Source organism: Plectropomus leopardus, chromosome 18 (genome assembly GCF_026936395.1).
Source record: "Plectropomus leopardus strain MGB_pleo_1.0 chromosome 18, ASM2693639v1, whole genome shotgun sequence".
In the NCBI taxonomy this organism is placed as follows: Eukaryota; Metazoa; Chordata; class Actinopteri; order Perciformes; family Serranidae; genus Plectropomus; species Plectropomus leopardus.
Genome location: NC_142193.1, coordinates 25,986,224 through 26,001,265, shown reverse-complemented (window position 1 = coordinate 26,001,265; position 15,042 = coordinate 25,986,224). Strand labels below are relative to the sequence as shown.

Here is a 15,042-nt window from a genome sequence, read left to right as displayed (position 1 = left end):
AGTGGCTTTTTGTTTAATCTACTCTGCAGTAGGGCTGGGCCCTTTGGAGGAAATCAGATATCACAATATTTTTGACCACATACCTCCATTTTGCAACAATAATGCTTTCACAAAATATTTACACAATGTGTTTTTGATCATCAGCACCGATGTGGATAAAATGACTAAGCGTGTTAAGACAAATAACAGAACAGTCTAGTTATTTCACAAAATTACATCAATTTACTATAATGCAGCCTTTTAACCAGGAAAGAACACACCTGGAATATTACGATACTCAGATTCAATCACAACATTGATAAACTATCGATATATCGCCCAGTCCTCCTCTATAGTGAACCAGTGCAGCAGTCTATCGTCAAATTAAGTGTAGCCATCATAATGACAAATTATATCTTGTATCTTAAGAAGCTGAGCACCCCCGTGTTAGCCTACCCCAAGTAAAGAAGTATTAGTTGTGCAAAACCCCCAACCCTGCCCACAGAATTTTTGGTGTAAGGTGAATAAAAAAATTGTCCTCACTATTGGCTCCTTGACACTCACTTTGCCGTCTCCTTTTGGGTTAAGATAGACGACGTAGTGACCGCCATGGTTGTCCCCGCTGTGCACAAGCACGGCGTGCAGAATGTAGTTGGCCGGGTCCTTTGAGTCTGGCTTCTGAAGAAACTCATCCAGGGGTAACTGATCTGGAAACTCAAACCTATAGATGAGAAAGAGGAGAAAGGAGAAGCAGAGAGGAAAGATGGAGGGGAGGTAAGCGAAGAAGAAGCAAGGGAAAATGGAAAACAAGGACAAGAGAGGCAGAGAATGGAGAGGAAAGGAAGTGGTAGGCAGGAGAAAATGGGACAGAAAGGCAAAAGGACAAAAAGAGAAGGAGGCAGAAATGAAAGGGTTAAAAAAAAAAGAAAAGAGGATGGAAATGGGTCAAATATTAAGACGAGGAAAATTCATACAAGAAAGAAAGCAAGAGTTTAAGCTGTCATGATTCAAGTTCAACACAGCACATCCACACACTGGCTGTGTGTGTGTGTGTGTGTGTGTGTGTGTGTGTGTGTGTGTGTGTATGTGTACATATACAAAGCCCTCAGGGGGCCAGGTGCCAGTGGCAGCGTCACAACGATGACTCAGAGCTTGGTGAAAAGGAAAATTAGCTATTCTGGATGGCTGCGCGAGTGTGTGTGCGTTCTGAAAGTGTCACATTATCCTGGCGGATTATTAAAACACCATTAGCTCACACAAAGCTTTGCGCAGAATGATACGGGCTGCAGGAAACACTCTCACTGACTCACTCTCTCAGTGCTTTAGTGCAGGAGGTCAGGGCATGCTGTTCAGGGAGCATGGGTTGGGTTGCCGTTTTGGGAAAAAGACTTCTCTTTTACCTATGTTAACCCTTTGGGCCCTGAGCAACTTGGCTTGATTTCTTCCAAAAACGTGGGAAGCAGGCAATGAGCAACAAGAGAGGAAATGACCTCAAAAGTTGTAAGAAATCAGTAAAAAGTACAAGAAAATTACCAGAAAATTTGCAAAATGAACAAATAAATTATTTGAAAAAGTAAAAAGCAAACAAACAATGAAATGACTTGAAAAATCCGCTTCAAAAAATGAGAACATTTCTGTAACATAATTTTAAATAGTTTTTCCATTACTTTTTAATTTTTCCCTAGACATTTTGCCCTTTTTAAAAAGTTTTCTAAATTGACTAATTTCTTGCAATTCATAGAACATTTCTCACGAAGTTGCTCATTTACTTTTTTCCCAATGGTTTTGAATAATGTTTTTGATGAATTTGAATGATTTTGATGTCGCTTCAGGTTTCAAAGGGTTAATATGGACCAGACCATCTCTAGACTTGTATCTTACCATCAGCCGCCTGAAATATTTCTTGACAGGGAGACATCTGATTCAAGTAGGGCAGTGTGTGTATATTTGTAAGGTAGCACAAGAAAGTAAACATAAAAAAAGATGCGGCTGTGCGAGAGTGTCGTGTTTTTGCTTTACCTGTCATTAATCTTGATGTTTTGGTCAGTCTGTGGGTCATACATGAACCTCATGAGCTGCAGATGGAGGATTGGAGGGAAGGTAAGGAACTTCACCCCCTTTTCTGCTTCCTGAAAAACAAACAAAAAAAACATGTCAGTCATTTGTTTGGGACATTTCATTGACATTCATGGTGCAACCCTTGACGTTTGCAGCACTGGGCTACTTATTTTAATCAGAACTTCACATTATCCTTGTTAAGGCAGCAGGGTCCAGTTTTATCAATTAATGACATGGCTTAAAAAACAATTATAATGTAGAGTACATAAATAAAACATAAGACTAAATGTATGCAAACTGAAATATACTTGAACAAAAAGACACATCAATAATTAAGATACAGTCTCTGTGAAGCCTCACCTGCAGGCCGTGCTCTCCTGCGTCGTATTTGTTGTCTCCATCTAACTGTTCGGTTGCAACATAATCTTTGAATGACTCAAAGACTGGAAATGAGCAGAAAGAATAAACGAGATCATGAAGAAATCCATATTGGTAAGGTGAAAAACAGCTTCTAGTGTGTTGTATATAAAATAACACAAAATAAAATAAAATGACTCTTGGCGCACGTGTGTGCACACGCACAGACACACACGCACACAAAAAAATATTAGGGGTGTCTCTGTAGAATTTAAGCAGTCAAATGTGATTTGTCAAATGTTGCCTATTGTCGCCAGATCATGTTTGTCCTCACTGATCCAAATCTATTTTGCAACATTCGTTTTCTTTCTTTTTTCCCTTCACCAGACAAAACAGCTGAAACAATACAACAATTTCTCTTCTTGACTTGGTAAATGAATGTATTTTGTCATAGGACGTGCTCCATCCAGCGCTGTTGGTTTTGTGTCGGGGGTGTGGGTGTGTGTGTGTAGGTGCATCAGCAGCGCTGTCCATAGTACTGAAAGTGAACAGAGCAAATCGATAGACAGACACAACACGTCACTGAGTTTCGTTCCTGCTTGCTTTCTGTGGTTGTAAGCAGAACTTTAGTCTTTCTCTTAGGACCTTCCAAAACTGAAAGTCAGAACCGATGTTGGTATTTCTTCTAGTTTTGGTTTACTGCAATGATGAAAATTAACTAAAATTGCACCTAACGCACATGTTCTCTGATCAACAAATTTATACCGAAAAAAAAAAGGCTATGACTTTTAGACAGAAACCATTAATTCAGCACATTCAGCACGCCCGTATAGCCTAAATTGACCCTTTATTTCAGGACCACAATTAGCCCAACCGTGATAATTCAGCTGTGAGATTGGCAGTCGAATCATGCTCCTTAGATTGAATCGGTGAATAGTTGACAATTTGGGTCACCCCTAATAGTATCAATATAAAAGGGGACCTCAAAGAGGTCACTTTAAATGACTATAGTCAGCATTTAGTAGCCTGTCAGCGTCAGGATTGAAAGACTTAAAGTAGCGGTTTGTTCTCCTAAGGTGCACATTTTAACACTGGCCTGAGAGCATAAACATGAATATCAGAGTGAAAAAACAAGTTAAGCCAATGAAAACATGTGAGGGTGCAGCTCCAGTGTTTCACTGTTTGAGCAAAGCCATGATGTTGTGTAGATGTCACTACTCACTGTTCTTTTTTCCTTTTATGCTAAGCTGGATGTCATAGTAGTCCTCTATCCGCTCTGACCGGTAATCCACGTGCTTGCACTGGATATATGACTGGAGAGAAACACACACGGGTCAGATTGTATGATACATATAATCATGTCAAAAATAGTATTTCTAAGAGGGTCACATCTTGATTTAACCTTCCTCTATTAATAAACTGACCTTGTTCCAGGCTACATCCTGCGCTCAGTTAGACTACTTCACATCATTACTGTGTCAACAACATCTACGGCAGTATTTACATGATGCATGCAGTGCTGACATTACACTGTTTTTTTTCTTTCTGGTTAGCTTTTTTTTAAAGATTTTGTCTTTTTATTTCCCCTCAACGGTGAAAAGAAATAGAAAAATGGGGAAATTCTTTTTTCAATGATGAAATAAAAGAAGAATGACTCGGAAAAAAATTTGCATTTGTTTTGTTTTTTCCCCCACAGTAAATTTAAAAACAAAAAACCAGCCCAGACCAGAAAAGAAACCAGTCTTGACTTTCTGGACTTCTGTAAAAAAAAAATGACAAGAGGAGGTAGAAAGAGCGAACACATACCACCATCTTTCCTCTGAAGAGCTTAGGGATTGTTCCCTCAACACAAGTGCCTTTCATTTTGTTCTCCACATTGTCCAGGAGCTGCAAAACACACACACACGCGCACAGTCAGTCAGTCATTATTCAGCAGACACACACTGACATTCTTCACAAGAGTATGAGAGAACTCACCACTCTGCACAGCTCCTGTACATCGTGTTGCATGAAGCTATCTAGTGTTTCCCATCTTAACACAAGAAAAAGAAAAACAGCATGACAGTCAGATACACTACTTGCACAAGCAGGAAATATCTGCCTGGTAGCCACTTAAAATTATACTAAAAATAATATTTAACAGTCTTTATGTGTCAAAAATAATCTGTTGCCAGATTTGGACGCTGACATCAAACCAAGTCACAGAACAACAGCAGGACACAGCCAACAAAGTAGTGCAGAGAAAATGTTACAGCACGAGTCAAAAACACTAAACGCTGATTTTACTTTATATTTCTAGCCTCCATCTGTACCATCTTAAGACAAATAACAGGTGAGGTGTCTATAAAGAAAGTCAACACTACCCAAAGGACTTGGTGAGTTTCTTGGTGCCGACGGGTTTGTCGCTGTGTTGCAGCTCGTAGAAAACCCTCTGCAGTGCCAGGGGAACGCTCTTGGACGAGTCATCTCCCTCTGTGGGCATCATGTACACCGCCTGTGGAGAGAGTCACACCAGGATTAGTTCAGGCAATAATACTGACGAAGGTTACTAATTGTTACTGTTGAGTGAAGAAATGCACTGTATTTATTTATTTTCATTCTTATTTAATTTCAAGTAAAGTGCACACTTTTACATGCCATGAAAAGGTAAAGATGGGTGAGTATTTCTCTCTTCCTACATGTGTAAAACATGTTTTATACTGTGATGTTTGCAGAAATTGACTATACACATTTACATTTTAAGTAACAGCAAATGGATTATTATTAGTGATGGTCATTCACAAGAAACTCTCAGCTCCCTGGCAATCTCCCTTAAGCCAGCTGCCTCTTTATTTTGTTTTTTGCCATGAAGTGAGGAAGTATGATATAGATAACTCCTCATTTCAACTTCATGAATCAGCGTTCCTCATCCATTTCAAAGCCAGCGACAGGAATAAATAGAAACGTCCAACAAAAGCTCAGCTCAGAACAGCAGGGCTGCCTCACTTGCAGCCAATCCGGATATTCCAACAAAAAAACAATGCAATAAAATTGATTTTGTTGCTGATGCTCACTTGCGTCACTTTCACTTACAACACTGCATCTCTGAGAAAATGTTTTCCCCTTGACGATATCATGTGAGAGGTTTAAATATGTCAGACTTAAACAGTTTTTTTCCAGTCAAAAAACATTATTTATGAGATACAGAACCCCTAATATATTTGAGGCTGGTCCTCAATATTTGTGTGACGTGTCAACATGCGGACAAAAACTACAAACACACAAGAGTGCAAGCACTGAACTGAAGCTCTGGTGCACAATTACACAAGAAAATGCAGATCTGCTCAGCTTAAGCCAACACACTCAAATAACATGTAAAATACACACAGCACATAACACAAAGCAAATTTATAAATGCATGCAAAGACGAAAGCGTACCCGTCGTAGCTGGTTGGTGAAGAAGAGCGTCTGTAGCAGGCTGTTCATGTAGCAGGTAGCTCCCTGGTTCTTTAGCCCAACATAACCTGTGTGTTTCTTAGAGTCCCATCTGGTTACAGGAAAAGGCTCATGTTATTATTAGAATTCATAAAACCTCAACAGAGAAAATTAAACCTGGAACCTCTGTGGAAATCCCAAACCAGAGAGAAAAGACCCTCAAGAAATAAAGAGTTACGTACGCCACTCCATGTGGGGCATCTGCCTGGACATAGACTTCAAATGTGACTTTATCGTCATCAATGAAGCCCCGCTCTGGATCAGTCACATCCTGAAACACAACAAAACAGTTAAAATCAAAAAGAGTAGCCAGATGTAAAAGCATTTTCTTATTTTTTTTTATTTATTTATGATTAAGAGGTTCAAGTAGACTATGACCAACAGCATTATGCTGCATAAAAATACAACAGCTATGGCAGCACGACCTCTTCTACCCATGAAATAAACAAATAACTAAATATATGTTTTATATTATTAATCTTCCATCAATTACATTGTCTGTGTCTGTACTTACACTCCAGGACATGAAGTTGGAGAAGCCCCAATCATTCTCCTTGTGGAAGAACAGATGACTGATCCTGCGGCTGAAAGACTTCTCGTCGTCTTTATAGTTGATGATCTTCAGCATGGCCTGCGCGTGGCACGACCATGACCTGAAACAATACAAGAATCCAGGTATCTTAGAAAAGTTTATAAACATTGCAAGGTTTTTTTTTTTTAACTTATTTTACCATTTTCTCATAAACAAGCAAACTTCCTTACATAAAGAAATTCTAAAAAATGCATCCTCCTGGGTATTTTTCAAACAGATGTGGATCTAGTGTCAGATTAACACATTCTGTTCTTAAGAATTCTGTGAACATGTTGGAGGAAGGAGCCATCTAGATGAGTGTTATTTAGTTTAGAATCTGTTAAAGTTCATGAGAAATTATAAACGTCATCCTGTGTTTCACATAACATAATTAATGTGCAGCCCGCTCAAGAAAATTCAAAGCCGTAGGTTCTGGAAACAATTCAGCAATGCATGAAACAGACGACGCATCTTTAATCAAGTAAGTTTTGATGCAGCTGAAACACATGACCAAGTTAGTGGACTCTGATCTTGATTTATTGCATCTATAATGTAGCAAAACAAACTTGTAGTGAACTGTGAGCCAGGTAAGCAAATTAACACGGCAAACTATCATATGATCTAAAAGCCAAAAAGGAATGACATGGCAATAGGGTCTCAACAGCTGATTTTATCTCCTCACTGCTCTCTGGGGCAGTTCTATAGAGATTACATCTTTTAGTTGACTAGAGGATAAGGTCATGAGGATCTCTTTCAGCTATGAAACCACAGCAAGAAACTGATGTAAATCAAAAATAAACACTGAATGAAGTGTCGGCACAAGTATTCACCCCATCTACTAAAACACACACATGCAGTCAAGTGTTTTTGTAAAATGCATTGTAAATTGAATGATCATCTGTGTGTAATCAGGCTGTGACATCTGGACGGTCCAACAACTTTCAGTTTCCCGGCCAAGACTACATCATAAAGACAAAAGACTGTTCCAAATAAGCTCGGACAAGGTTACTGAAAAAGCACTAATTAAGGGACCGATGGAAGCACATTTCTACTCAATATTTCTCCGAGTACAGTGGGACAATCGTTAAAAAATGGATAGAATATGTCACAGCTGTGAACTTCCAAAGAGCAGGCCGCCCTGCTTGTCAAATGTGAAAAGGACACAAGTGAGTGAGGACACCAGGAGGCTTTTGGCAATTTTGAAGGAGCTGCAGGGTTACACAGATAACTATTTTACTGGTGCTTCACTAGTTCCAGCAAAGAGAAAGACACTGTTGAAACTAATATTACATTAACTCCATTAATGAGTGGGGTGCTGGCTTTTAATTGTGGAAATACAGCACTCATAGCAGCAGGCAGCTCTGCTGCAGCGCCGTAACAGCATCACAGCCTGTGTGAACAAGACGTGTGCGAATCACAGCAGTTTAGCGAGGTAGCTGTTGCACGCTGCTCACACAAGCAGCGTGACCTGTCCGTTATACTCATGTGTTACTTTCGGTAACTGTTCCACCTCATTGTCGGTCCAGGCAGTGAAATCTCTGGTCTTACTTTTCGCCATCTCTGTAGTTTTTCTGCAGCTAAGCAACCACCTGCAGAGTAGACAATCTGCTTCCTGTTTACATCGGCATGTGCACGCCCAGTGTTCATGAATGGTCGTGGGTTTTCAGAAATGTTAGTATAGACTGAGATTATGTCTGAAATGATGCTTAAACACTTGTGCGTACAGAGATTGTAATAAAATAAAAAAATGAATTTGTGTAGATGTGAGCTGTGCATCTCTGTGATGTCCCCCAAATCCCATGTCCCATCAAGACACCTACGTGGAGTCTGATTCTGCGTTACACTGCAGGAAGAAGCCCACACTCTTTTGGTGTGGCCGGTCCGGGTAGAAGCGCGGCATCACCATTATCTTCCATGGAAGGTTTCGAACAAAGCAGGACGGGCTGAGCACAGACTCACTCAGGCGGCTGAAGCGTTCTACCACAAAGCGGAAAGTCGCCTCTGATCGCCAACTGGTATCTGTGTAAAGACGGAGGAAGAAAAGGGGGCATGTTAGCTGCTGGAGAGAGTGAACAGGTTTCCTCCAGCTTTCACTGACAAGCCCAGGTGCAACTGGTGACTAATAACTCCACAGCCAATAAAACTTAGTAATTCACAGGATGATGTTGAACCTGGATTATGACAATTACTTTCACAGCACATGCTACAAAACAAGCAAAAGTGCCAAGTTTTTGTAGTTATGTTTGTTTGTTGATGTAAGTGCACATCATCCTCACCATCCTCCATGTCCTCCTCTGTGTTATTGTGTCCATCTGCCATGGCCACGTTGCCATTGATCACTGGGTTCGCCGGGATTCTTGGAGGGTCGTCTGTGTCCCCAGCTGTACAAAGAGAGAAACAACATGATGAGACTGTATGATTCTAGCAGAGAGCTGGAAAGATGACTATGTTCTGTCAACTATGTGACATCAGTAAGTCAGGAACAAGGTGTCAAAAACATCACTCTATCGCACCAAGATCAACAGATTATGGCATCAAGACGTAAAACAGCCACACAAAAAGGCTTCCTCTTACATTATGTTCATTTTCATCCATGTTTACAAGTCATAATTGGACAAAAGTGAAAGTGAACAGACAAGCTCCTAGATTACTTTCTCACCACCGCTGGACCATTTTATTTCAAGAAAATGTATTATACAAATCAGTACAAATCACTTTTAATCTTACAATATTTCTGCAACTAGTAATTTGGTTGTGTTAATGATGGAAAATTTAAGGGGAGATTAGTCAAGTTGTTAAAAGCTTACTTTGCTAGGTTTCTGTGAATATAAGCATGCTTTAAAGAGCAGGACATATTTATAATCTGATCATTCCCATCAGGCATAAAAAACTGCAATAACCAAGATTGATTTTTTTTGTACTAAAAATGAAAAAAAAAATAATTCTGCCACTACAGTCTCAGTCTTTATTTCCTGCATCTCCACACATAACGATCCCTCCTCTGCCCTTTCATACATTTCCCTGGGAAAACCCTGCTGAGGCAGCATGACAAGTCTTCTTTCCCAGTCTGTGTGTCAGAGAGAGGGCAACAGAGAGAGAATTTATGTGTGTGTGTGTATGTGTGTGTGTGACAAAGACCATGCGACATTACAGTAGGCCGGGTAATTATGGACACAATGCAGGATTAGACTGCAAGTCATCACTCAAACAAAAACACACACGCGCAGAGGACAACAATTATCCCAGCCGAATAATAAGACGGCTCGACATGCAGCCTCATCTATCAAAACACAGTGAAACACAGGAGCTTTGAGTGGACTTCAAGAACAGAGTGAAATCTGGATGCTGTGATGATGACAACGAAGCAACAGAAGCCAGACTTGAGATTAACAACAGCTGTGATACGAGGCGTATGTCTCCAAATGTGTTGATGTGTCAGTCTGTCTCTTACACTGTATTTCATGTGTTATCTGTGATCCTTGTCTTTGCCCGAGCTGACAGACGCAGTGATGTCAGCTGGGTGTGTGTGTCTCCAGGTAACGTTACTGACCGAGTCCTACAGGAGACTGACCTCGTTTCCTCAAGTGGATTACATTTTGCTAATGGGGTCTGTCAGTCAACTCCATGACAACTTCTTGTCCCGCCTACTGTGTCAGTGTATCCTGAAACCTCTGAGAGGTATATCCCAATGGATCACTGAAATCTGGAGCTGGATGGAGTTCAGATATTTTCACATTGGACAAAAATGTTACAAAGGCTTAAAGTAGAACTACATGTCACTCAAACTACGCAGGTGTCTGGAAGAGGAAAATCACAAGAATCTAGGCACTGATTTATTATTTTTTAAACATATATTTCCTGTAAATAACAAAACAAAACATTTATCGTTCAAGTGAGAAGCAACAAAAGAATTATCCTAATCTTTCCTATTTTTTCAAAGTCCACAGCATCTGGAGGGAAAATGGCAAATAAAGGTCATCCTCATCAAGACAAATTTTCTTCTGTCACATAACTGTATGCTAGGCAAACAGGAAAAACAACCCCAGATGTGCTTTTCACCTACAGCAACAAGGTTAACACAGCACAGCTGATTCTGTTGCACTGACTTGGCACTAGAAATGCCGTTTGATGCATCAAACCTCAAGCATCAGATGCATTGGAAGTTGTTTTTGACTGTAATTTTGACTGATAAAGCACAAAATACTCCTGAAATAATATCACTGGAATTGTACCTAAATTTATTTCATGTCACATATAAAGCCAACTGATGAAACCTTGATTTTTAAAGTTATCTTCAAGCATCTTAGTCCTTAATCTTGTCCTATCAGACTAATTCAGTTTTAAAAGAAAGGTATCTTTTGAGAAATAGCATTATTTATGTTCTCCATTATTTTCCTGTATGTCTGAAGAGTTGTTACAGGCACAAACGCTAGACTGATTGTGTGGCAGGTACAGCCTGGCATATTTTGCTATGACAAAATTGCTAAAATGACTGCGATATGCAGAGCAGATGATGGATTAACTGCACTGAAATTATATGGAGTCTTATGCCATGAAGGAAATTTGGTATCTGTTGCTATAAGCAGCAGGAAAAACACGAACAGTTTATTATGTCGACTTGTTTTCACTGTCCTTGTAAGGCTGCAGTGCACTGGGAGAGAGTCCAGCAAGGGTGAACCAGCAACTAAGGGGTGAGGAAGTCTGGTGAGTGCACCTGCTACAAGTGAGCCAAGTATTAAAAATAACAATAAAAAATGTTAATGACACCTGGAGTTCTTTCTACTTGTTTATTTTTGTGCAAAAAAGAAGTTATGCTATATGATCTGTGCAGCCGAGTAAAAACGATGTGTGTGTGTGAACAAATAATAAAATCACTGGGACTAAATGACGCAGTGATGCTGAAGGCTTCCTCTAGCCTCCACTGTGCCCAAAGTTGACATTAATAAAAACTTTATACAATGATCGAGTGGATATTCTGTGGGTAAAACGCTTGCTAAACAGCGAGATAGGTGGCTCGGACCACAAAAGCTGACTAACAAAAACACAGATCATTAAAAATGGCGAGCTCCATGCCGTTTGGTCGTCCATACAATGAAGCAGCAAATCCCCGCGCTGCCTCTGTGCGGGCCTGGCTTACCGCAGCGGCGACTACCGTTACTTGCCAGCACTGCCGTTTGACATATCAACATATTAAACTCGCAAACAACTAAACCCAAGCACACTTTACATTCCGTCTGTCACATTGTCATCTGCTCTCCTGGCATGACTAAACTTGTTATAGCGCTCAATTTAGCAAATCACGATTGACGCATCTGCGTTAGCCACCTAGCTAACACTAGCCACACATATTCATCTGCAGGCCGTTATTAGCCAACATTAGCCGGAATCACAAGTACAAGCTAACAAGATGAGACTAATGCAAGACAAAAAAATCACTAAGAATGAGTTTATTTTACCGTTAAACATCAATTTAACACAAGTGGGAAAATCTAAATTGCGAGCGGCCTAACATTTATGCAGTAGCCGAATCGAACGTTGCAAAATACAAGCCACCATTTTGGATCGCCACACACCCCCTCCGTGAGTGTTAGCCGATCAGCTAACTAGCATGCTAGTCAGAAAATCAATGTAAAGAAGCGGGCCTCGGTGCTAATTGACTAGCTTCAAATTAGCTGTCTCGTTAGCATTGCGTTTTACCAGCTTAACGAACACACAGAGAGATAAAAGATACCCCGCGCTCTCCAAATCAAACACATTTACTTCACATTTTAATCAGTCAAATGTACTGACGTCGCGTTTTAAATGCCAAACGGAAAGATTTTACCTTGTTGTTGACCGATATCGGTACTTTGCAGGCCCGTATTTAATGCACAAGCCATCACGATGCTAGCACACTATCTTTTAGAAAGGCTGTCAAACGGTTATTAAACGGGTGCATTGTTTCATGCTGTCAACTACAAACCCAACGATCACGTTATAAGCGTTTTAGCTAACTTTGTCGAAAAACGCGGTTGTCGGTAACTGTCAAAATCAACCCACTGTGTAGTCAAAGTAACTTAGCAAGATTAATTTACCCAGTGATGGATCCATGTTTAATTGCAGACTAACAGCCACACTGTTTACAAACATTTAGCATTAAAAACAATCAGCAGGCCTGGATTTGCACGGCTGCATGTGGATTTTAAACTGCGATGATTTGGCATCTGAGAAATTGTTACCGAAAAACGTCCGTGACCAAAACCGTTTATTTGGAAATACGGTGACCGATGAGAATGAATGATTTGTGTAGCTAATATCTGACAGCGAGGTTTACCTGCTCATTTAAGGATTGTTTACAAGCAATCGAAAATTGCAGGGGGGATAAATTCAAGCTCCATTAACGCAAAAAAATGAGGTCAGCTCCACACAAGTATGCTGCAACGGACGCACAATCAGCAAAAACGCAGCCGGCTATCCTAGCTAGCTTCGGGCCTTCGTGTTTACTGTAAAGTTGAGCTCCGTTTGCACAAATAAAACTGCATGCATATTTCGTGCAGGTGTTAACTTATGATAAAATAGGTTGTAAAGTGTGTGTTGACGCTTCTTAGGAGCATTACATACCTTCCATCTCCATGTCCTCTGGCTCGCTGAGCTGCTGCTCGCCGGCTTTCTGTTGCTGCTGCTGCTGCGTGTGGTGATGGTGGTGGTTCATGTTGGCAGCTGTTGTTGTTGTGGTGGTGATGCGGTGCTCCCTGCTATCTCTGTTACCCTCGACCTTGTCCAGGGTCGGTTCGGCGGGGAACCGGGCTCTGGACTGCTGGTGAGGTGTGGTAAGATGCGGAGGTGGGGTGGACAGGTCGAGCCTCGGCGGCCGGGCCTGCTCTGTTGCGACCTCGGCCTTGTCCGCTGTCAGCGCCGGGGAGTGAGGAGGGGAGGTCGGCGGGGGAGCGGGTAGAGAAACGCGGACGTATTTGCTCGCTATTCGCCCAATCTCGGCGCCTTTGGTGGGTGCGAGTCGCTGGCTGACGGCGGGGGGTTGGAAGGATGGACCGGGGGCTCCGAGGAGGGAGGCCCGCTGAAATGAGCTAAAATGTGGGGCAACAAGACAACGCACAGCACGACCTGTATCTTGGGGGAACAAATACCCTGTTTATAGCTAGCGTTAAGCTACCTGACACTAGGCAGCCAACTGCTGATATAGGTACAACAACAATGAAAACAGCGGTTCATTTGCTATACACACACGTTCAACAACTTTGCCTGCGATATCCCCAGTCCGTGTGCTCCTCCGATTGTCCCTCGTCTGGGGAAGAGCGGAGGAAAAAGCTATCCATTCAAACCAGTTTCCAATACGAATTTGGAAGTTCGCGGAGACGAGAGTTGCCACGGCCCGACATAAAACAAATCCTCCAAACCACCCTAACACGTTGAACGACCAAACGCGGCACCTCGCTGCATTTCTAGCTATAACCTCTTGTTTCTCGGTGAGGAATGTGCCCGGTCATACAACGCTAGCCTGAGCTGCTGTGTGGCTCTCTCTCAGCCCGCTCCTCCCGTGGTTTGTGATGTGTGTTGAGTCTGAGGTAAATCTCAAAATGGCGGTCGCGCTCTTCTCTGAAATGTCACATCCGCATGGAGATCCAAACACTGGCCCATCCCCGGCCAGGTTCACATCCATGTGAAATGATAGGGATCAGGCGTGCGCGGCGGGTACGGGGGATATAAAAATATAAGTACGGACAACAGTTATTACATGAATGTAAATGTTAGCGATGACAACATAGGCCCGAGCACACTAATGGCTGCATGTTGTATTGAGGGCCCAGTCGGTGATTTACAATGGAAACATCGCTGTGTAAATGTAGTGCTGAAATTCACTGCTGTTCAAAAGTTTGGAATCACCTGTATTTTTTTTTTTTTTTTAAATTAACATATATTTTTTAAAAAAATCTGCAAATTCAGATTTGACAAAGTTTTGGCGCCCAAAGGGATGAAGAAATTAGTAAAATGTACAAGAAAATTACCTGAAAATTAGACCAATAAAATAAAACGAATAAGAAAATTTAAAAAAAAAATCGAAGGAAATGACCTGGAAAAATAATAATTTTGTAACATAGTTTTAAATATGTACTCTTTGGCACCTAACCAAATTGGCTGGATTTCTTTCAAAACATGGGATAAAGGCGAAAAAAAAGACCAAATTAGTAACAAGAACAAGAAACTTACCTGAAAAGTAGGTAAATAAATAAAAAATAAAACAAAAAAGAAAGTTAAAAAAAAACAAGGAAAAATAATAATTTTGGAATATAATTATAAATATGTAATTGTAATTATATTATTCCCCTAGTATTTTTATTTTTTCAATAGATATTTTTCATTAGCTCTTTTTAACATAATTTTTAATCTACTAGGTTGCAAATTGTGAGCACTTTCCTTAATTGATTAGTGGTAAAATTAAACACAGACTACTCACTATTTGAAAAAAAAAACAAAACATAAAGACTGCTTATTTCAAACAATACCAAATGTGTTTTTTCCTCAATCAAAGCTCACAACAACATTTTGCATATACTTTGACAGCATTGCATAGTCTACTGAGTAATCCTTCAAATTTGACATGTTCA

The 15,042-nt window shown here is 40.7% G+C and overlaps 1 protein-coding gene across 3 annotated transcripts in view; it reads right to left on the bottom strand.

Moving 5' to 3' along the window:
* Window positions 1–14,047, bottom strand: part of usp7 (ubiquitin specific peptidase 7 (herpes virus-associated)) — a 37,137-nt gene extending 23,090 nt beyond the window's left edge. For 2 of the 3 annotated variants that reach the window (XM_042504281.2, XM_042504282.2), the window contains exons 1-13: window positions 13,040–14,046; window positions 8,716–8,820; window positions 8,260–8,458; window positions 6,383–6,521; window positions 6,051–6,139; window positions 5,812–5,920; window positions 4,758–4,888; window positions 4,372–4,426; window positions 4,201–4,281; window positions 3,617–3,707; window positions 2,398–2,480; window positions 1,999–2,108; window positions 523–700 (exon numbers count right to left, since the gene is read on the bottom strand). In XM_042504281.2, the coding sequence (XP_042360215.1) occupies window positions 523–700; window positions 1,999–2,108; window positions 2,398–2,480; window positions 3,617–3,707; window positions 4,201–4,281; window positions 4,372–4,426; window positions 4,758–4,888; window positions 5,812–5,920; window positions 6,051–6,139; window positions 6,383–6,521; window positions 8,260–8,458; window positions 8,716–8,820; window positions 13,040–13,130 (1,461 nt within the window). In that variant the 5' untranslated portion in view covers window positions 13,131–14,046. Of the gene's footprint in view, window positions 1–522; window positions 701–1,998; window positions 2,109–2,397; window positions 2,481–3,616; window positions 3,708–4,200; window positions 4,282–4,371; window positions 4,427–4,757; window positions 4,889–5,811; window positions 5,921–6,050; window positions 6,140–6,382; window positions 6,522–8,259; window positions 8,459–8,715; window positions 8,821–13,039 lie in introns of all 3 variants that reach the window. The other variant, XM_042504283.2, reaches the window with a different exon arrangement.
* Window positions 14,048–15,042: the final 995 nt, after the last annotated feature.